Source organism: Aptenodytes forsteri, unplaced genomic scaffold, assembly GCF_000699145.1.
Source record: "Aptenodytes forsteri isolate BGI_AS27 unplaced genomic scaffold, ASM69914v1 Scaffold181, whole genome shotgun sequence".
In the NCBI taxonomy this organism is placed as follows: Eukaryota; Metazoa; Chordata; class Aves; order Sphenisciformes; family Spheniscidae; genus Aptenodytes; species Aptenodytes forsteri.
The window spans coordinates 550,112-573,280 of NW_008795702.1; the positions used below are offsets into that span (position 1 = coordinate 550,112).

At 36.3% G+C, this 23,169-nt stretch overlaps 1 protein-coding gene across 1 annotated transcript in view; it reads right to left on the minus strand.

Moving 5' to 3' along the window:
- Positions 1 to 23,169, minus strand: part of DENND1B (DENN domain containing 1B) — a 167,086-nt gene that overhangs the window by 5,597 nt on the left and 138,320 nt on the right. The window contains exons 15-19 of the mRNA XM_009283216.2: positions 21,987 to 22,077; positions 17,768 to 17,808; positions 16,866 to 16,934; positions 14,356 to 14,412; positions 13,439 to 13,549 (exon numbers count right to left, since the gene is read on the minus strand). Coding sequence (XP_009281491.1) covers positions 13,439 to 13,549; positions 14,356 to 14,412; positions 16,866 to 16,934; positions 17,768 to 17,808; positions 21,987 to 22,077 — 369 coding nt within the window. The remainder of the gene's footprint in view (positions 1 to 13,438; positions 13,550 to 14,355; positions 14,413 to 16,865; positions 16,935 to 17,767; positions 17,809 to 21,986; positions 22,078 to 23,169) is intronic.

Below are 23,169 nucleotides of genomic sequence, written 5' to 3' on the forward strand. Positions count from 1 at the left end.
GAACTTCATGAGGTTCACACGGGCCCACCTCTCAAGCCTGTCAAGGTCCCTCTGGGTTGCATCCCTTCCCTCCAGTGTGTCGACCACACCACTCAGCTTGGTGTCGTCAGCAAACTTGCTGAGGGTGCACCCGATCCCACTGTACGTGTCGCTGACAGAGATGTTAAACAGCACTGGTCCCAATACCAACCCCTGAGGAATGCCACTCATCACTGGTCTCCACTTGGACATCAAGCCGTTGACCGCAACTCTTTGAGTGCGACCATCCAGACAATTCCTTATCCACTGAGTGGTCCATCTGTCAAATCCATGTCTCTCCAATTTAGAGACAAGGATGTCACGCGGGACAGTGGCAAATGCTTTGCACAAGTCCAGGTACATTTAAGTCAGGAATTTTAGTCACTTGTGCTTCACAAATGACTGTGTTAAGGTCTGTGCATCTCTTGGATGCACCTTGGAAAACTGGCCATAATTTAAAGACATATGGATAGAATTTGTACAAAGGGAAAACAGTGTTAGCTAACTTCAAAGAAAATCATACGCAAGTAAAAAGAAGTGCTACTGCCCACATCTCATCATGCAGTTCACCAAATGCCTAAACCTACAACAAGCCCCTGATGGGGAAGAAATATGGCCTTAATTTCAGACTACAAGGAGCTTGGAAATCTTGTACTGTGAGGATTTCAGTATGTCACCTATTACAGATGTTGTCAGTGTTCTACATGTACCAGGACACACTCTGCAACTTCCCCCCCCCATTATTGTCAGGAACATCTCAATATTCACTCTTTATAGACTGACACATTTGTTCTTGTTCAACAAGAGAGGTTTTAATTAAAGCAGCAAGCTTTGATAACACTTTCCATAGTTCTTCGTCCACAAAGAGGAAACGTGGTTCTTCATGTGTTAAACCAAGTAACAGTTGATAGAAAATGAGAGAATTATTAGAGTATTAAAAACTATGAAAGAACCCAAACTAAGCTTCATACTGAGCAAAAGCTATAGGATGGAATGCAGAGAAACAAACTATTGATATTTCTAACTCTTTCCCAGTTTTGCGAGTTGTTTTTGTGATTCCCATCAGTGTTGTAATCAATCATACCCTGCTTGTAACTAAAGGGAGGTTAACCACTCTGTCTTAAGTGATATTGTTAATTGGTTATCTTACTGATTACTGCCACAACTACAGTCACTGTTTTCAGTTTAAAAGTTGCTGCTTTAAGTATTTATCTTCACTGGGACAATTAAAATACTTTGTTTCTGTAACACTGGTAATTCACTACTTCCCCAAGAAAATTCTGACATGACATTCATTGCAATTAAAGCTCTAATCCTGCAACTGACTCTTGGAGAGCAAAATCCTGTCTCTGTCTCACTTTCTTGGAATTTGCGTCAGAATTAGATGCTGCCATCACATTCACTTCTACTAATGTAAAGACAAGATTTTGCGAGAAAGAAGGTTCTTTAAACATGTTGAGAAATTTCAGAAAACAAAACCAAAACCGACACTTGTTAATCTGTAGATGGATTAACTCTGTCATTGGAATAAAAGCCCACAAGATAACACTCACTGATTTGTCAAAATAATAAATAATGTTTCAAAGAGCATAGATGGCAAGTTTAAAAAAAAAAAAAAAGAAAAAGAAAAAAAAAGGTTGTGTCTTTGAGAAACAGGAACTGAATAAAATTAATTAGAATCAGCAAACACCACAGGCATAGAAGCGGCCCCTCAGAGCATCTTCAAACAGTATTATGCAAGTGTGTTAGTGAAAGCGAGAATAACATCATATAAAGGAATATAACAAAGCATATGTTGATAAACCTAAAAAAACCAAACCAAAACAAGAATTTCTAGTTCCTGATGGTCAGACTATCTCTCTAAAAAAAAATATTTTTGTTACCGATTTAAATGTTTAGGGGTACAAAATTATACAGGAACACTTTCAGGAACTAAACCAAACAAAATGGGATTTACATACAAAGAAAAAAAAGCAAAAGGGGAAGGAAAGAAAAATATCTGGCTGTAAATAACGACATTCTCCAGAGTTTACAGCTCTGTGAGCTAGCCACGGAGACAACAAGCAACACATGTTTTTGAATAGGTGACTTTCCTCTAGGAGCTGTAATAAAAATGACTGCAAGGGAGGGGTATGTCCAGACTACTTTGCAGAGAAAGAAAAAGAAAGAAAGAAACTCTTAATAAATTCCAAAAGGAGAACCATAAATCTTTTTCAATGCTCCACTAGGCAAAGTGACATAGTATGTGCACCTGCAAAAGCTGTCAAAGTCACTTAAGAAGTCCTTCCATTACTGACGTACCCTGCTGTTTGCAGTTATTTAAGATTTTAATTTCTGTCTTTTCTGCATTTTGAAGTGTGTAACCTTTTTTATACCTTTTTATGAAAAAAGGACAGACTTCTGTTTCCTTCCTGGTCAGCATTCTAATAACAACCAGACCATCTAAATTTATTACCACAAGAAATGATATGGTAACACTCCTTTCTTGCTGCACCAGAACTTTATAAAGTCTTAATAGACTGCTGTCATGTTTTTTTCTATAAAATAAAGCAACAAATTTCTTTAAAGTACTCAAATGTTTTGCTTCTTCCAACTAGTTCTGCTTACATAATAAATCTATTATTTAATGTATCTACTTTATATCAAAACATGAACAGGGATTCAACTTTTGCTACTTCAAATTTTTCTCATCTTCAGACACACTGCACCCCAAGAACCCATCTCTCATCTTGCTCAGAATATAAGAGAGTTCAACGTACTTACACACAACAAGCTCACGCTCTCCACAAGCCACTGTTGAACCGTCAAGCCTGTGTGTAAAGTACGGCAAAGGAACAACTGCAGCCGGCGTGAGGATATATATCCTTTTTGTATACATCGTATACATCCGCTTTGGTTTCTACCCCACTTCAAAATCTCATTCTGCAAGTGGTCTGCTACCTATACAGTTGTGGTAAATGCTGATCACTGAAACCAGAAAAAGAAGGTGCTGACAGTGTAAACACGGGTAGAACCAAACAAAGTGAGAATACGTCCTTAAACTGTTCTCTTCTGCTTGATGGTAGCCTCATAAAATGTACTACTTTAGCACAAAAATGTAGACAAAATACATGAATGCTAAAGGATTTAAATGTAAGATGGTTACATTCTTGATTGGGCATGAAAGTCAATCTTTGAAATGTCAGCATTTTATTTAATGCTAGACCTTTCAGAAGCACAGCTTTCTGGAATGAGTGCTTATTGATCGATACTAAGGCAAGAAGTGTAACAAGGCTGCTGCTATTAATTGTCCTCAAAGTGAGAAACAAATAATCTTTTGATAAATGGCAGCACACATATAATTTCACATTTACCGGCTACTCAATACATCAACACGTATAAAGTTTCAAGAAAAGAAAAATATCTACTATAGTTTACATCTATGAAGCACTGTTTCCTTTTTCTTAAAAATTTAAAGATTATTCATTCAGTACGAGAAAGCAAAATAAATACAAGTCCACTATCATTTATGATTCAGTATTTTATTTTACCTATCCTCCTCTACAACCCAATCACAGACGTAATTATTGCTTCACCTCCAGCAGGGAAGCAAAAGATCTCTCAATCAAACTTTCTAGTTAAGCACAACCCGTTGCCTTCCTTTCCGGTTAAAGACGGTGACCTAAAGCAATGGATAATGAAATCACAGGAAAGAACTTCACATTACACTCCACAAGAGCTAAGACTGATGGGGGAAGAGGGAAGAAGAGAGCTAAAATAGAAGTACGGATTCTAAGCTTTCTCTTCTTCAATGGCCTTCTTTTTCTGGGACATGGTACAACCAAACACAAGTTTAAAGGAGTGATAGGGATACCAATTAGCTACATGGACACCAGACCAGCACAGATGCAAGCAATAATTCTAGATTAATTTCTAGAAACGATCCCTTCAGAAAATTCCTTGTGTGCTCTACTCACAGAAAGTAACACAAAGTAATGATGCCTCACAAAAATAATGCTCTGATATCAGAAAACTTGTCCTGCATGTACATTAAATAGATATTATCTAAGATGCCATATTTGCTTTTTAATTTTTTTAAAATTATCATTATAAGACAGGATACATAGATAATTTAAATACTATTAATGTTAAATAAAAAAACCCCTTCATCCTTCTTAGGATAGAAACATTTGAAAGAACATGAAGTGGTTGGAAACATCCACAGCTGTATGCCATGAGACAAAAGTTGTCACCAATCTGAGATCCTGTTAATTAAAATGATAGGGAAACAGAGATACGCAAAAAAAAGTAGGTTCCCAATTACAGAAAGAAATCCTTTTCTGTGACAATAAAAGAGCCTGCAAGAGCAGGAAATCCCCAAAAATCTGTTTGAGACATAGATGACCAGAAACGTGTAGATAAGAGCACGGGCACAGTACTTTGAAATGACAAGTAAGTTGTAATGCAAAAAGAGATCTTCACTGACTTCTGTAAAGTTAAAGGAAACATTAATATCCATGCTGAGGTAGGATTTATTGTAAGTAAGGACGATAAAGTTGTTAAGATACTTAGTCATGGGTAGCACATTATCATTATTTATGTTCTGAATTACTGTGGTGAAAAATTAACAAACTCTAAGCTTCCTACCTTTTATGTATGCTATACTCCTTAACACTGACAATATTTGAGAATTTTGTAATACTGCTTTCTATTTTTAAGGATTAATCATGCTTCTGCAAATATTTTTCAGAAATAGCTATGTTTTTCTCCAAAACAGCAAATAAACCTCCATTTTCTCTGAAGAATCGCAGACCGTTTTTCCCCTAGGAAGCCTGCACCACCTCCTGTCCCTCCGAATCAGACCAAGACCCCACGCTGCCCACAGTCAGGCATCACCTCCAAATAGCCAGATCTCGCTCACGCTTCTCAGTGGCACAGAGGCTATTCTTAGCGAACGTGGCCATTTTCAGCTGACACACTGCGGCACCGTGCCACACATCACTCTGGCTGCAAAGAGTGCACCATCCGAAGGCAGCCTGGCTTCACTTTAACTGGCAACAAGCAGAAGTGTTAGTCTTTTAAAATGGGACACGGAGACTTTCAGTGCTATTGGAGGTGCTCGCTTTAGTTATTGCTTTTATAAACAAGTATTCTTTATGGATTATTTTTTTTGTGGATGATTTTAAGAATCAGATTCACTAGGCAGAATTTCCAGTTACAAAAACTAACAAAGAAAAATACCACTTATTTTCCCTTTTTGATGGTTATTAATGCCCTAGGTTTACTCAGTGATTAGAGGGAAGGGAAATGACCGAATGGAGGGTTGAGGGGGTCACGGTGGAGAGAGGAGCAAGAAGATAAGGGGAAACACGTGCCAGAAGAGAAAAACTAATCAGTATCCATATACACAAAGGCATGTGAACATCCATATGCACAAAGGCAGAAGAGAGAGCATGTTTTTGAGGTAACAGGAAAGTCAAGAGGCCTGGAAGTAACTTGGGTGCACAGTGTGTGACTTTAGTGAATCAAACCAGCTATAAACCCAGTTTATCTGGCTGGAACGTGCTACCTATTTGCTACAATTCCTAAGCAGGTAAAACAGAGATTACTGATTAAATCAATCTTTCAGTTAAAATGTGCATCATATCCTTACATCAGCAGAACTATCACATGGTAAAATCACTGCTGGAAGCACTGTTTGCAGATCACGTGTGACTTTTTTCAAAGGAAAACTTACCGAAACCCCAAAATATGTTAAGTGAATAATACAAGTGACTGAAGTTAAAATGTATGATGTGGACGTGATCCTAAACACAAACATCATAATACCTCCAAGACTTCAAGATTTAATGGGAAACACCAAATGACACAGAACTTTAGACAGATAAAACCTGAGCAGCACTGAACTCTCTCCATCAAATCTATGGGCAGTGGAAAAGCCTATTTGAGGGAAGCTCTGTATGAAGCATGAAAACATTTGCAAGAAAAAAAGATTGTGCCTTAGAAACAGAAATACTGACTCCAATCACATTTCTGTCTAAGGCTCCCAACCAGAACAATTAGTTAGGAGGAGTCCCTCCTTGTTTGATGCCAGTAGGAGTCTTCTGCTCAACAAAGGTGGTCTTTCTCTACAAGGTGCTGGGAAACATGGATGGCACTCGGATTTGGATTCCCTTCACTAGTTTCAGATAACTTAGGGCTTAAATTAGAAAATAAACAGCAGGAGAGAGGCATCATCAGGATGTAATCAAGATTCTAGGTGGGCTGAATTGCCCTTCGGCATGCCTCTCTCTCCCCACTTTCTGCAGAAAGAGCCCAGGGTAGCACGGCTACTAATTTCAGCATCTCAGTAGTGTCCAAAATTAGACGGGTTGAATCTGGGCTTCCATATTCAGAGACGCTGAGATCTCTGCAGGAAAGGCTTTTCCTGTTTCTTCTACTTCTTCATTTTACCCCCAGACAAACTTTATTATTTAATTGAACGTCTTCATTTTTTTTCACTCTTACGTACAGGATTAGAGAAAGAAAGAAAAGGTTGGGGAACACACAGTACTAGAGCTTAAGTTTTAGACATAAGGTTGTGCTCTCCAAACTTTCAGGCCAGAAGGCAAAAGCAACATGGAAGCTGGGACACAGGTCTCAACTGTTGGCTGACAGTTCTTCTGGCTCCCTGCTTTGGCTAGGTGGAGCCAAAACGCGACCCGTGGAAGACAGAAGATACACAGCAAATGAAAGCAGAAGATGCCACTGTTACATTGAGGTGTCAAATTCTCCTGATGAAAAAAATTATTCCAGTTATTTCAATTAACTATTAAGGACAGAAAGGTTCATCCAGTTTTGAAGGTACTTTGTGAAACAGCATTCTTCTTTCAGGTTCTTCAGAAAAAAGAAACCTTGGTAGGCATACCAGTACAGTTCATTTGTTTGTAGAAGACCAACCCTCAGGAAGGCTGCATTTCTATTCGTTAAAAAACTAAAATAGGTGACAATAATAGCCAGAAAAAGCATCTGCAAACTTTTTGCTTGCCTAAATGTCTCTCTCAGTAGGATAAATCAAGAGGTAGATGTGCTGATGACTTTGCCCTGAAAAAAACAAGCGTTCCACTAAATGCCCACAGAGTAACAAAAAATTCCAGGGCAATTTCCTGACCGTTACCCTATCTTTCCACTCTTTTTTTTTTTTTAAATTGGAATCATGGTAATTAGTGGAGAGATTTCTCAAGTGATGTTTACTGCAAAACTCAAAGAAGGACAGGCAGCCACAAGGTTTACTCTGGTTTATGGGTGCAGAACGAACAGCAGATCTCTGCTGCGGAGACTTGCAACAGTCCTTCACTTAAACTCATGGTGAGAAGAGGTCGGGGCAGAGAAGAGGAAAGAGCTCACACTAATGAAAATACTGAAATAAAAAAAGGCTTCACAAACTTATATTGCTTCTTTTTTCTTTAAATGTGTTCACTGACTAAATTAAAATCAGTCACTGTCACTGTTTAGAGGCAGTATCTACTATATTCTTGTTGGGGGGAGGTTTGAGCAATCTTGTAATTACACGTCTACTTGGTAGTGTATATTCCTGAAAATAAAATTATACGTGATACATGAAAGCATCTAAATGCTTAAGTTGCACAAAATCCAGATAATCTTTCAGTTAAAAAAAAAAAAAAAAAAAAAAGGAAGTACCGCTTGAGTTCTGAGAGGTCTTCTGTTGTAAAAAGCAAGATTTATACAAGGCAAAAGGATACATGTGTGCCTGTACTACTTCGGAAAGGTATCAGAGCCACGAGAGGGCACTCTCGTAATCTACAATTTGAATTGTTGCTGCCTGGCTTTTTCATTTTTAATTAAAAGGAAATCTGACTGTTTTGCAGAATGAAGAGATCTTACTTGACACACCAAGACAAAAGATTTTTCTCCAAATTAAAGGAAGCTAATGATATCGACAATATTTTCAAATTACACCACGTTAGCTAAAGAAACAGAATTTACTAATCAACCAAAGCTTACTTCAAAACTATATTTTACAGAAACAAAATGCAATTTACATTAAAAACTAGCTCTTACTGTTTATGACATCTGTCAATTTGTAATGTTTTAGTCAATGAGAGTAGAAGATACCTCTGGCTATATAACCAGTATTATCTGTGGAAGCTAGGCATAGATGTAATCTCAAGCACATCATCTGAATCCAAATACAGGTAAAGGCCCTTAATCAGAGCTTTTATGTTTCTGAAATTATTGTGGGGTTGTCTGCAGGATTTTTTTTTTTCTTTTTTTCTTAAAGGGGTTCAGTCACCTTATACAGAATATGTATATTCAGCACTGCATTATCACAAGCATTTCCTCTCCGCTTTTATGTTCCCGGAAAAAAAAAAAACCTCTTCAGAATAGCCCACTCTCGCCACCTTTTTCAGGTTAGGAGGGTAATCAGTTACTGGAAGCCCTTTGTAGCTAATGATTATGTCATTTATTTTACTGGCCATTATAGGGGTATTGATAAATGGGGCACTCCTGAAGGTAAGGTTATTCTGAACACATCTTCCTGCCTGACACTTGCTATCTTTGTTGAACAGAAGCCAAGTATACCTACTGCAAGCTGAATTACGCTTTGTCTAGTTACTAGGATATACTGCAATAAAAGTGTAAAAGCTACATTTGCAATATGCTTTTAAAAAAGAATAAAAAATGGCAATTCTCTTCTGTTCGAGAATACCAAGAAAAAAGTTTAGTCTAACTTGGCTTTTATTACCTTATGCAAAAGTGTTTTTAAAACCTTCTTAGACACTGTATTTACATCCTGCAAAGTCATGGGAAGTAGTTCACTTGGTTTCTTTGATATAAGAACATTTAAAGTAGAGCTGACACAGGGATTCCTGGTGAATCTACACTTAGAATCCAAATGTCCAAGTTTCCATTACGGCTGCAAGGTAGTGCATGCCTAAAGGTAAAGGTATTACATACATTTCCTCAGAGACAAGGGGGCATTTCTAACTTACTAATTATAAAATGAACTGGTAGTTCTTATTTGGTATCCTGCAAATCTTCAAGAATGTTTTATTAGCCACTAAATACATTACGACTATTGACATCCTGAAATGCTCCATTTTTAATAAGCCACCCTATCACCTGATATAACAGTAAAATTACAAAGATCATATTCATGAAATCAAACAGATCTTCCTGGCATTCTATCCAGGCTCATCATTAACACGCTCTCTTTTCAATTATATATTAATTTGGAACAATTTTATAGAGCTCTCACTGCATTTAGGCCCCTGTCTACCCAGAAATCTGCATTATCTGGGAGCATATAATGAAACAGAATCAAAACAGTTTATGCAAAAACTGAACGCACAGTAGTCTAATACATGCACTGCTGTACCCTCCGCAGCAATAGTTGAAGGAACTCAGCAATATCGTTGGCAAGATACCGCAAACAGAGTTGAAGCAATCTCATGCTTGCAGTAATTTTTATTTCAAAAATTTTAGCTGGTAATTTCTTATATCTTCATCATACCTAATTAATGTAGGAGATAAAACATACCAGAGACATATTATTAGATCTAGGCATGAAACAGTTAACAGCAGTGCACATGCCAAGGTTTTAATAAGGCTTAACAATAAAAAGCTTCGATCGTCCACTTTCACTAGATTTTGTTGTGGTTTTCCCTTGCTTAGGGCAATCCATCTGTTAACGTTGACTTGCAATATAGTTAAGCTCGCACACGTATAAAAAGCCTAGAACGGCTAACCCAAGCAAGAGTAAGCTCAAATGAATATTACAGAGATAGAACAATTCATCTTAGGCAAAGATTAATTGTGTGGGTGCGCACGCGCATGCACGCAGCCACGTATGAGTGCACTCCTGTTATTTCTTTTTTTAGGAAAGACTTTCAAAATGCAAATTATAGGAGGGCAAGCTGATCACTACAGTTTGCAAGAACACATTTAATTATTTATCCTCTGATTAGGTTTTGACAGCTATTTTACATGCTATAATTTGTTTTGATTTACTGTTAATTTTTTTAAAGTATATTGCCGATCTGGAAAAAAAAAGATAAAATAAAGCCACCGACAGCAGTGATAAAGCTTAGTAAATATTCATTGTTAAAAATGGCTCTGCACTGTGACCAGTGCTGGTATTCTCCCTGGGCCAAACTGGCCTTGTTTTCAATAAAACCAGAGAAGTATCCTTTCCCTTGAGCCCTGTTAGGCTGAGGCTGCAGTTGGAACTGTCATCTTCACACAAAAGCAAAGGGGTTGGGTTTTACAAACGCAAAGCCTAATTGGGAGATCTTCATGGCTGTACCCTTGACATTTATTAAAGCCTCATCAACAAAACAGGAAATAACCGTACTAATTAGCAGACCCACATACAAACTACTATTTGTTGGGGGGAAAGCAGATTCACTTCCTATTGTAAAGGAAACGTCCTCCCAGACCCCAAAATCCTGTTATGAACCAATTATTAAAATGATCTTTTACAGTGAAGCAAACTTTCATATCATACATAATGTTTCAAAATAAATATGTTTTACAGCATCTCAGGTAACTGTTAGTTAGTATTTATGTTTAACTGTTTCCAGGAAGTGGAGAATGAAAAGCTCAATGCATGCATCTAACATGACATAAAATATAACATCAAATTCTTTATATTTACAAGTTTTTAAATGTTTCAGTATGGAAGAGATAGTAATAAAGTGCAGAGGTGCCTCTTGTTTGGAAGCAAGATGACCATTAAAAGCAATCTTTCTCTTTTGTTTGTTGTTTGTTTAGGTTTTGGGGGGATATTCAAATACACTGACATTGCAACTTAATATCTGGTCCTTACTTGAAATATACATCAAAGTGCTTGAACTGCACGTTAACACTATCCTTATACTGCTATAGACACTCATGGGCACCATTTTAGAAATCCGGGTGGAAAGGTTTTTTTGCAGGATAAAGAGTTACAGAAAAAAAGGATTAAACCTGACAACAATAGTAATCTGTGGAATTCACTTCTTCTAAACGGCAGATTCAGTACTAGATCAAACATAGTCTCTCACATGCACTTGTGAATACAAATATATATTTTTATTTGGATGTAAAGTTTAAAATCACTACTTATTCATAAAGAACTTGCATTTATGTTATCTTACTCAAATACTTACCAAGAACAAAAATAAAAACAAGAGTAGCAACAGTAGACTATTATTTTTTAGAAATATTTTTGTTTGTTTGCTTTTGGGGAGGAGGAAAAAGTGGGAATACCGTGAGTGAGAGGTGAAGGAAACCGTGCGAGAGCGGAGTCCTTGGGGAGCGATCACCATTTGCTCCTTCCTGCCCACTGGGCCCACGTGGCATTTGGGACAAGAGCTGGGGAGAAGACACGGGACCTTCGGTTTGCAGGAGGGCAAAACTGCGGGGCTATTAGTTACAAGCTTCGCTCGTAAACAAACCCTATATATGTATATGTATGTGTGTATACACATACATAAACACGCATGTGTATATGTATATATGTAAAGAAAACTGTGGACGGACACGCACTCCTTCTGTCTTGTTTTCAAAACCAAAAGACGACTGGTAGAAACGGCAATAATGATATTAAAGGATTTAGCAGTATACAGCTGTACGAACACAAAAAAATACAGAAGTCAAATTGTTCTGTCCAAACACAGGCCTTCAAAAGAAATATTCAATTGTACCAAGGTGAATTATATTCCTTTGTATCCCTAGACTCCTGTACCTTACAGTAGGCAGCACTACCATATCAGTAAATTATTGCAGATTTCTTTAATAAAAGCAGCCTCTAAAAATTCACTGACTACAAGGGTACATTTGCGTTACGTATTTACATGGATACATACAATTGTAGGTTCACCTACACTAATCTGTGAATGTTGACTAATAATGCATTGAAAGCTTTTTTAGTACCTCACATTATCAAATTCTTTTGGCGGGGGGGGGAAGTTGTTATATGTTAAAATGACAGTTATCTATTAGAAACAAGTATTTTAAGAACCATTCATGTTATTAACATTAGAGCTCTATACTCATACATTTAGAATTGTGTATCTTCTCTTCTGATTCTCAGTGAAGAAAATCTACTGTACACAAGTTCCTGAAAGAATGCAGGCACCACAGCTGCCTGTATATAAAAAATATACTGAGGGCACAGAGTTTAAAACTTTATCACTGGCTTTAAGACATCACAAAAACAAGTACAAAGTAAAACCTGCTTACATAATTAAAGCAGAAAGTCTTTGTATTATTTACAACCTTACTAAAAATAATGACTTAATACTAACGTACAATTTCAACACCATTTAGCAATAATCTGCATCAGTTCTATGGTAAATTTCACAAACTTTATATTTATTATGGATAAAAACTAATTAAAAAATCAAATTGATTAAATAGACAATTCAGATTTTTATCGTTGCAATATCTAAAGTAAAAAACCAAATGTTAGATCAGCTGGGCTGAATTTCTATGCTTAATTCTCATATAAGGAAGATATACACATTAAAAATCCATATATAAACATTCATTACATGTATTAAAAACATGCAATAACAGTATAATGCAAAAATATATACCCACACATTAAAATACATACATATGCAGGTATTTATTCCCAGGAAAAAAAGTGTTACAAAAACTATTTTATTGATATCTTTGAAATAAACCTGTCAAAATGAATCCAAAGACATTAAAACACTTGCCAAAGTTGAGACACTACACCTGTTACTTCAAATCAAGGCTAGAAAGGATTAGAGAACAAAAGGACAAGAGATTGGCACCGTATTAACTAGCTGACTTATTAATAAAATAATAAATCATAACTATCTGATCAAGGTTAAAGGCCATATGACTGCCAAATCAATTTATGACAAATACAAAATTAATGTGCCCCACTATAAGAAACTAAAAAATATAGCTTAACACAGACCTGTGAATAGACCAGAATGTATTTGCTGTGAGAAGCCTTTATCAAAAACAGTATTTAAGAATTAAATCTCAGATCCATCCTTAGAATTCTCCTGTTTTGTCCCCTCTCAACAGGGATGAAATACAAATAACATTTTTCCTCTATTCAAGCAGTATAGCAGTATTTCAATAAACATAGCCTTTTAATCACACTATCCAAACTCAGACAGTAAAATAATCTTAAACAGATTCACTGATGCACTACTGTAAGTGGCAAGAAATTTTCCTCATATGTCTGTGCATAAGAACAGAAGTTTCAGGTGTCTTACCTGTGCCAGTCTTCGTTTTTCTGAGTTTGCTCTTTTCTCATAATGCAACGTGTAGACAGGAGCAGTCTGTACTGCACCAGCGCTGCAAGTTCTATACTCTTCCAGATTCTCTTAAACAGATTCACTGATGCACTACTGTAAGTGGCAAGAAATTTTCCTCATATGTCTGTGCATAAGAACAGAAGTTTCAGGTGTCTTACCTGTGCCAGTCTTCGTTTTTCTGAGTTTGCTCTTTTCTCATAATGCAACGTGTAGACAGGAGCAGTCTGTACTGCACCAGCGCTGCAAGTTCTATACTCTTCCAGATTCTCCTACAACAAAACAGATTTAAATTCCTTTATTTACAATCATTATCTGCAAACGTACCCTCCATATTATGCATGCAGAATGCATTCAAAATTATCTTGCCACAATCTATTACTGTCATGAAAATACCATCTGTAGTAAGAAAATAAAATTTAGCTTTTCAGGAAGCTGAATTATCAACATTGTCATTTAAAAGATGAATTGTTCAAACATCTAGGAAATATTTTTTAAAGTTTTCTTAAAATAGCATAAAATATATCTAAAAAATGGTTCCTTCTCCCTACAGAAAAATCTTATGTGGAAACAAAATTTTCAATGGGAAAAGCTGCTGCAAAATGCCTAAAACATCTTTTCTCATATTTCTGCAATGTTGCTTTTGCAAAATGAAACTATGTCTTCATTTTTAAACATTGCCATTGTCCACATATCTTATGAAGCCAACACAGACAACTACACCTTCTGAAATACACTGCACTGCAAGACTCTCCCATCTCAAATTCTCAGCTTGAAGCAAAGCCTTCGATTGTGATATCAAAGCAATCAACTTTATGAAAACATACATCCTGTTAATGTATCTTTGAAGACCTCTGTTGTTCTATGATAAAATATGCAAACAATAAAGAGATTATTCAGTGGATGCATAGAATGACAGATAGTTGCCAGAGGGCTCGTTATGAAAAATGTATTGTTGAACAAAGGGCTAAGAATATTTCAAAAGTCATTAAAAACAAAAATCTCATGTGACTTGTAAAGCATAAGCTTCAAACTGATAAAGGAAGCAAGGTAAGAAAGTAAAAAGTGTACTACATACCTTGTGTTTTAACTTACTCTTCACTTCTTTTATTCCTTGCCTTGCCTGATTTTTTGCCTAGAAAAATAAAAGGACTTAAGTAGCTCTGCAAGACACTGGCTGTAGTCATGGAACATGCTTTATGATGCCATACTTATTTTACCTTTTTTTTAAACATCTGGTGATATAAAGAAGGACAATAACTTTTATCACATATTTCATACACGCACTGTCAGTACATTTTATATATTCATGCTTTGTCCGTATATTTAAGGATTTTTTTCAGTACATGCATGCCAATGCTGTGAAAACATACATACTCAAAAATTCTCCAATATTAGTAAGGACAGGCTAAAAATGGTCATATACATCACTCCTTTATTTGAAATGGTCCTTTAAATTTGAAAGGGTATTTTAGCAGTAAGGCATGTTGGAAAAATGTTAAGATTTTCAAGATGACTGCTACAGTGTTCCAGTCTGGCAACTTGCAGGGCAACATCAATCTTAAGAGAAATGAAGTGATTTCATATGCAGATGGAGATTTTGCCCAGTGTTGCTGAACAGCGTAGTGCTGCTATTTAGGGGAGAATTCTGTATGTATTAAAATAGGCAGCCAAGGATCACTGTTGCATAGAAAACAGAGCCCAGAATGTTCTTCAATAGAGAAATGAATTATCAATACAGAATACCACGTACTTATGCAGAAAGAGAGGAGAGAGAGAGAAGGAGGGGGAGTAGGAAAAAAAAGAAAAGATGGGGGGGAATGAGGGGAGACCAAAATCCCTAACCCTAATAGAAGAAAGGGTATTTTTCTTATATGAATATAGGAAAAACCTATGAAAGTTTTCAAGGTTGTCTTGAAAATAGGACTTTTAAAAATATATTTTAAGGGCATAAATATGCAGAAACCACTTATTTTTCTATGGTTTTCTATACATGGAAATTCAGAAAAAGAATATCATTTTCTTGAATCAAGAGGTCAGAGAGTCTTTTTGATCCTTAAATCATACATCTATAAGCTCAATAACAGCACTATAGGGTGCCATGTAGCAGATGCTAACCTGAATGCCACTTTAAACTTTCCAGATCACGCTCACAGCATTTGGATGAATTTTGGAGTGCTTTGTTCTAACTCTGAGGGATGGTACCAAGCACATTACTCAAGGCTACCAATCAGTTATCTAGCAATTAAGAAATGCATATGTCATTTCTCTAGTAGGCTCCATAAAGGGCAACAGCATAAGAAATCAGATAGGGTATAAATACGAATACCTTACACACACAGATCCTCACAAAATTTACCAGTGTTTCCTGAACAGAAGTTCACGTTGAAGAACCTTTATTATCAAGGACATAATTATCAAAATTGAAGGCTGGGAGAAGATCATGTAACCACAGTCTAAGCTAGTGCAAACTGAAGAAGAGTAATTTGCAGATAACCTGTTAGTGAACCATTTTTTAAATTATAAATGAGTTCATGGAAATGAGGTGTATTTAATTTATTTACCTGTTTCTCTCCATGGCTGCTGTGTTTTTCAACTGATGTAAAATTAAAAATTCTATTTGAAAACTTTACTTAAAATACACTAGCTTAGCCTGATGTACTGATTTATTCAGGACTACTTATGCATCCAACTAGTGAAACATTTGGAAAAGGAAAAAGGAAGCCAAAAGTCTTTTCCCATATATTAAAAATGCAACCTTAAAATACTTCCCACTCCATTTTACACTATTGCTGTTTTTTCATACTGCGTGATACCGTATAATTTCACATGCTTTATTGGTTAGGCAGTCTTTTAAAACAAGATCTTTTAAGCTCAGAAGTATAAGCATTAAATCCAGTTAAACGTGAGTATTCCAGTATCATCTTTAAAAGAGCAGATGATAGAAAAGACTTGCTGCGCACATTACTGATGCTTTACTACATCTTTTCAATAGTGCAGTGCTTAGTGCCAAAGTGAGATTGCATCTGTGTAAGCCAGGACTCCATTTGTCTAGCACGAACTGTATCTGTTCTGAATAGAGAACTCCACATCGCATTAACACTATATACTACGTAACTACATGCTATAACACTATATTTATACTACATATAAATGTAACATTCACAGAACGTGTTACACTCGTGTTAACTTTGCAATGCCTGTGTTGTGTTACGGGACCTTAGTGTATATGAGAATTTCTATTTTCAGAGTCCGTATTTTCATCATGTTGTCACCAGGTTAGGAAGAGTTTACAGCTGTGTATCAAATATCTAAATGATATTCAAATAAGCCTCTAGCATGTATTATGATTGAAACAAAAACAGCAAACTGATGCTTTGAAAATGTCTGTTGTTATGTACAAGCTATCTGGAAGACTCTAAATCTTAGTGCTATATGAGAAAACAAATGAAGCTAAAAACATTCTACAGGCTAAAGTGTTTTTCTGCAATACATTTATAAAATGCTTAGGTTTTTAAGTATTCAGGAAGAAGTTGTAGGAAGTTGTGTTAATTTTATGTATTATTTATTTGAAAGAGATGATCTTACAAATTTATATGCTGTTTTCACAGCCGGAGTGGCTTTGGTCATTGCTGTGTTGATCAGTGCACCGCCTTTCTGAAATATACAAAAAATGTATTTTAGTAACATTTTAACACAAGTCAAACCTTAAGACAACAGCAAGCAAAAATAAACAGTGCGCTGTAAAGAAATAACAATCTTCCTTTTAAATCGCTCAGAATAACCACAGCTGTGTTTCCTCCCCAACCTGCTGTCTGCAGCTACACAAGGGTTACAGTACGTCATTATCACAGCTGACACATTTATCAATGCATTCTAACAGAATGATGTATTTTCATTCTTCATACATTGTTACTATTTCAAAATCAATTCAGAAGTTATGGCTATTTTTCATGTGTTCCTATCATATTTATTATGCAACTTAAAAATACTTTGACCTGACAGAAAGAACTCTCTCATTTAATCACACAAGAATTCTCTTAATCTAAAATAATGTATTTTACTAATCCTGCAGAATAACAAGGTTATACCAAGGGTCTTCTGCTAGCCAAACTGCACAAATCCATATTAACGAGATTTGCTATTTACTAGAAGTGATAAACTTCGTTATCATATTGTACTGTCACACCTAATTCACAGTCATGGAATGCAACATGATACAGAAAGCAGTGAAGTCCCTGACTTTACAGACAGAAATACCTTGTGTTTGGCATTTGTTTTGTGTGGAGGACTTTTTTTTTTTTCTTTTTTAAATCTTCAAGAAAAAACCCACAAAATTATTGCATTTACTACAGACATGTTATTCATTACAGAATGTACTTACATTTTCCTTGCAAACGAACGAACTTTTACCATTACGTATATGTAAGGACAAGGACAAAGATTTGAAGAACAGGATGGCCAGTATAATTACTTAACCAAGTTTATACCTTCACTGTATGCATCCACTGCTGATACGATCTTGAATTTCCTGAAATAGAAATGTAAGATGTAACACAATCAAACATACATTCAACATTTTAAATGTTTCAACCCTCCTCACAATCTGCATTAAAAATTCCCTTAGAGGATTATTCATTAATTTCATTCTTCTCAGACAGACAAGGAATGTAAAGATAAGAATATGTGTACACTAAGAAAAAAAGCTAGGTATCTCTTATTTCATGTTTTCTATTTTCTTTGTAAAAGCATATCTTTTCACCCACAGAGTTTTTAATTCCGATTGAGGTAGAAAGAGAAATTAAAATTATGGTAAGGTAACATACTGCTAAAAAGTCTAAAAAGAAAAACACCAACTCGAAGGAAAGAATAATATATAATGAACTGCATTCAAGCATAATGATCCCACTGGGCAAACTTTCAAGTACAAAAATGACATGGACTGCAGATGGTACCATCCTGAGGAAAAAGAACAAGAGGAAAGTCTAAGAATTATGGCACAACTATACACCCCTGTGCAGGAAAAAGCCTTTTAAAACTGTATCTACTTTCTTTCACAAAGGAAAACCTCTAAAAGGCAAGTGAGAGCTACTGGCTTCTGTAGGACTACCGAGGACTATTGTGGCACTAAGCTGGCCGTGAAGAACAGGGTTAAATTCTGCCGAGCACTTGACGAAGAAATGAATACTATTTCCCAAAGGTGCTTCAGCTGAACACCAAAGATTGGGTCCCTGAGCCCCGAGAAAGTTTTAGAGTGCATCAGTCACTTGAATACTCTGGTCCTGTGAGATGTTGCTAACCCCAGACAGGACATTCACGTTGACAAGAATGTTGAAGTTTCAAACAGGGAGTTTATCCATTTTGAAAGGACCATACTGATATATCCTTGACATTACAGACTTTTAACAGGAGTTCTCAAAACTTCTTAAGCTTTGCAATAATCAATTAACTAAGCCCTGGGTGCAATTATTGCATTAGCTAGTGGAAAGCCAAAACATTCTCCTCGAACACAGCTGGGAACTAACTGGATCATTGTAAAAGGTATTCTCAGGTTTCTGAATGAGGTGAAAAAACTGAGCTGTTTATACTCGCATCAGGCACTTCCACCAATTCCACTAAATTCTTTACAGGCAGTTTTGCAACAGCCAGTCTCCCAGGAATGATGGCACAAGTGAAAGCAATGCTCCTTAGAAAGGAGAGAACCTGATGATCATTATGACCCTATCTCCAATAAGAACGTCAAAGAGCAACCTAAAGCAAAAATGACTCATTTTTCACTTCTTCGATCTGGCTCCCTGGAACTACTAGAGAAGGTAGCACGCAAATAACATGTAATAAGGTGAAATTTAACCACTGCTAGTGTGTGCACAAGTGAAAGCAATGCTCCTTAGAAAGGAGAGAACCTGATGATCATTATGACCCTATCTCCAATAAGAACGTCAAAGAGCAACCTAAAGCAAAAATGACTCATTTTTCACTTCTTCGATCTGGCTCCCTGGAACTACTAGAGAAGGTAGCACGCAAATAACATGTAATAAGGTGAAATTTAACCACTGCTAGTGTGTTAATGAAATTTCAATGACCCATAAGTACTTTCTCTAACATGACATTTCATAACTTCAAATTCTTATCAAAAACATTCATATATCATCTGGCTTGTGGTGTCCTTAACAGTGACTCCACATCTGAGCTTTCTCTGTCACAGCCCATGACTTAAGCAATTACTAGAAACAGTAAATGAGATCACAGCAAATCACCAAGAAGTTTAACTGTCTTCTAGTTGTGTAGAGAGTCTTCAGGGAAGGCAATAAAGAAAACAGATAAATACTCATCTACAGAAAAGGCCACGTTAACTCTGCATACCCTCAGCTAGAGTTGAACCTCCTGAAACTCTAGCAAGAAAAGGCCGACTCCTTAAAATAAAGAATTATTACAAGAGAGGTTCAAAGGTTTTCACTTTTTCAGTTTTCCTTATACTACCACCATTGATATTAGACTAACTCAAAAAAAAGACTGCTGTAATAAAATTCATGTGATTACAAATTACTTTAGTGGATAATATTCTACAAGAAATCCAAGTGCTAAGCCAACCAATCATCACTATGTTCTTGTATTGAAAGTTACATAAAACTCTTGAGAACTAATACTTCCACAGAATAATACATGTAACAGAAAATAAGAATATAAGTCTAAAGTGAAAACTGTAATGAAGATGGCTGACAAATTACTTTTCACACATAGTCACAGGGAAATAAGTTTTGACCACTTTACTGGGGGCGGGGGGAGGAAATCATAAAAACCAATGAAATCCAAGTTTTATTCTCCGATTTCCAGTTTAATTTTCTGTGCCAGTTTAGTTATGCTTGCATATATGGAAAAATGCGAATTAAAAAAGAGATTACTTACAGAAACACTTTCCATTTGATTCAGTAATTTTTAAGTTATACTCTCTATAGCTAAGATTATGTTCACCTGTCCTTTTAACAGCTTGTAGCTGACACTAACTTTCTGTGACTTCTGAAAGCTGGGTTTCACCTGTTTTTTTTTAAAACCTTGGGCTTCCTGATAAAGTTGATGGGAGTTAACTCTGCAAAGAGATCATAGTTCTACCCCATTAGCGTCACAAAATGTCACCTTCAATTGCATACATATTGTTAGCCCTGCACTTCATAACGATAATGAGACAGCAGTTATGTAAATACTGAATATGTGCCCTAAGCAATTTGTCCACAACCTGGCAATATACAGCTTGTCTGACTTTAAAAGTAAGCACGCAGTGCAATCTAACCAAGAACTGCTAGCGAAACCGAGCACTCCCTCCTGAGTAGAGGCAGGTGAGACGTGGTTCACAGGCTGCCAGCACGCAGCCAAGAAACAAGCTTTATCTAACTTCTATTGCAGTTTTATTGCAGCCTCCTGACCCCCTTAACTGCAGCCAGCGAACAAACTCCAAATACTGACACCACCTATCTGAATAATGGATGCTCAATGCCTAAAACCTGTTTACAGAGCAGCATATGTTACCCTAAAAAAGTAGAAAAGATGTAAATCTCTCTATAACTAACCACACTTTAATCAAGAAAAAAAAAATTACCTGCTAGATCACAGCACAAGACACAGAGAGCAGGAGAAGGCAGTGAAAATCTCAAACAAAAGGATTTATGTACTCTGAGCATAAAAAAGGTATTTTACAGAAGGTGAAGATGGATCTGCACCACTCTGATTTCTCTGTGGGGGCCAAATCCTTTCCTCTGTAAATATGCCCATTTAAGGCTAGTCTTGCAAAGTAAGACCGTCTAAAGCTGCCATATGCAACTCAGTGGATTTGCTCAAATCACATAACCTCCATCTACTGAGAAAGCTTCTACACTACTTTAAAGACCATAAAACAACATTTGTGCTGTGTCATGCACATTTTGATCCAATATTTTGATAGCAAATATGACACCTCAAGTAACAACATAGCTGTAATATATGTCTAACAGGAAAGCAATCAATAATCCTGTAATATTGAGCAATGGATTGAGCACACACTCTTCTATATGGGTTAACTTTGTAAGCTAGTTAATGTGAAAAGTGTTATTAATAGTTGTTAGTGAACATAACTAAGAGAAACAACACAAGGAATAATATTTGTATTTATGAAGAAGGTAAACTTTCAATGTTCCTTCTGAGATGATATACAAATGTTAAATTTTTTCCCTCTTTTTTAAAGTAACATATTTGCTGGAGAAAGCAAATGTCTCTAAAAATTCAGGAAGGCACTGATTTCTGCACTGCAGAAATAATTAGATGTGAAAAAAGTTAGAAGTGTTTATGGAAAACATAACTATCTAGAAAAAGTTCAGCACAAATTTCAAAATTATTTTTTAAATACAGTTCACATATAATGTATCACATCATGTAAACATGCAGTTAAAAATGTAAATAATACAGTGATATTCCATCATATATTGAAATCTGAGTTTTGTTTTACTGGATTAAAACAACATATCTTCATTTAATATACTGACATAACTAGATACATAACAGTATGTGTCCCAGCAGTGATTTGTTAAAGGCTAAAACCTTTCCAAGAACGAATGGATACAATGAAGCAGTAATAAGATTAATGACTTCTAAAATTTACAGGACATCCTGAGAACATCGTCACGTTGAACAGCTCCCAAAGAAGCACCATCAGTGAGTATACTCAAACTAATTCTGTACCTCCACAAAAGCCTCCTGCTGTGATTTCTTCTTCAAAAACATCCGAGAATCCTCTTCCTGCATTTAATTTTGATAGCCGACCATCAATAAACTGGAAAAAAAAAAAAGTCATGCTTTGTTGGCCCTTCTATTGCTATACAGTGTTACAGTTTCCTGTGTGTACATTATAATGGAATACGGATGTTCAAGACAACATGTGGCTTACAGACAATATATTGCTTTTAGATGGATTTCGCAAGAGCAGTTGCAACTGAGTGGCAGAAATATCAGAGTATTTTATATATATCAAGCAAATTATGCAAAATTTACAAATAGATTTCTAAAATGTTATAGTCAATGAAATTACACATCAGTTCAGAAGTATTTTAAATGGCTTTCAACCTTTTCTTGCTTTTCTAATGGCATGAAAATACATTAATTTATTTCCTTACAAATGGTAACTTTGGATTTGTAATCATAATCAAATAAAGATCACTGAGACACTCCCTGATGTTCTGTTTTGAAATTGTAATTTACTTCGTATCATCAACTAAAGAACATAAACAAACCTCCCTATGGCATCCCTTTCTGGGTATGCATCAGTGGGTCCAAAGTAGACCTTGTTGTGCACAGAAAGTACCTTTAGAACAACTGGAAACCTTTCACCACACCCAGTTCCAAGAAACGATAGGCTATGATGTCTACTTGAGGTCCATTAAAAATGTATGTGTTTTACATGAAAAATGACCCTATAAGGACAGTATGTGGAAAGGAAATTGTAGCAAAACCATCCACACAGAAAGAGCAGAGGAAGGCTGCGGCTTGGTTTCAGAAATGGTGGTAGCAGCAGGTTGGATTTGACTGGCGCGTGCAAACTGTCTCGAAGGATGTTTCATTTAAAGGTATGGGAATGTGATGCATGAAGTCCCAAAACAAAGTGAGGTACGATGCCAAGGCAGACCCTTAAAACCCTCTCCACCTGACTGAGCACAGTTCAGGGTTGACACCACTGTATTTTTAAGTTCATAGAATCATAGAATAGTTTGGGTTGGAAGGGACCTCTCAAGGTCATCTAGTCCACCCCCCCTGCCGCGGGCAGGGACACCTTCAACTAGATCAGGTTGCTCAGAGCCCCGTCCAACCTGGCCTGGAATGTTTCCAGGGATGGGGCATCCACCACCTCTCTGGGCAACCTGTGCCAGCA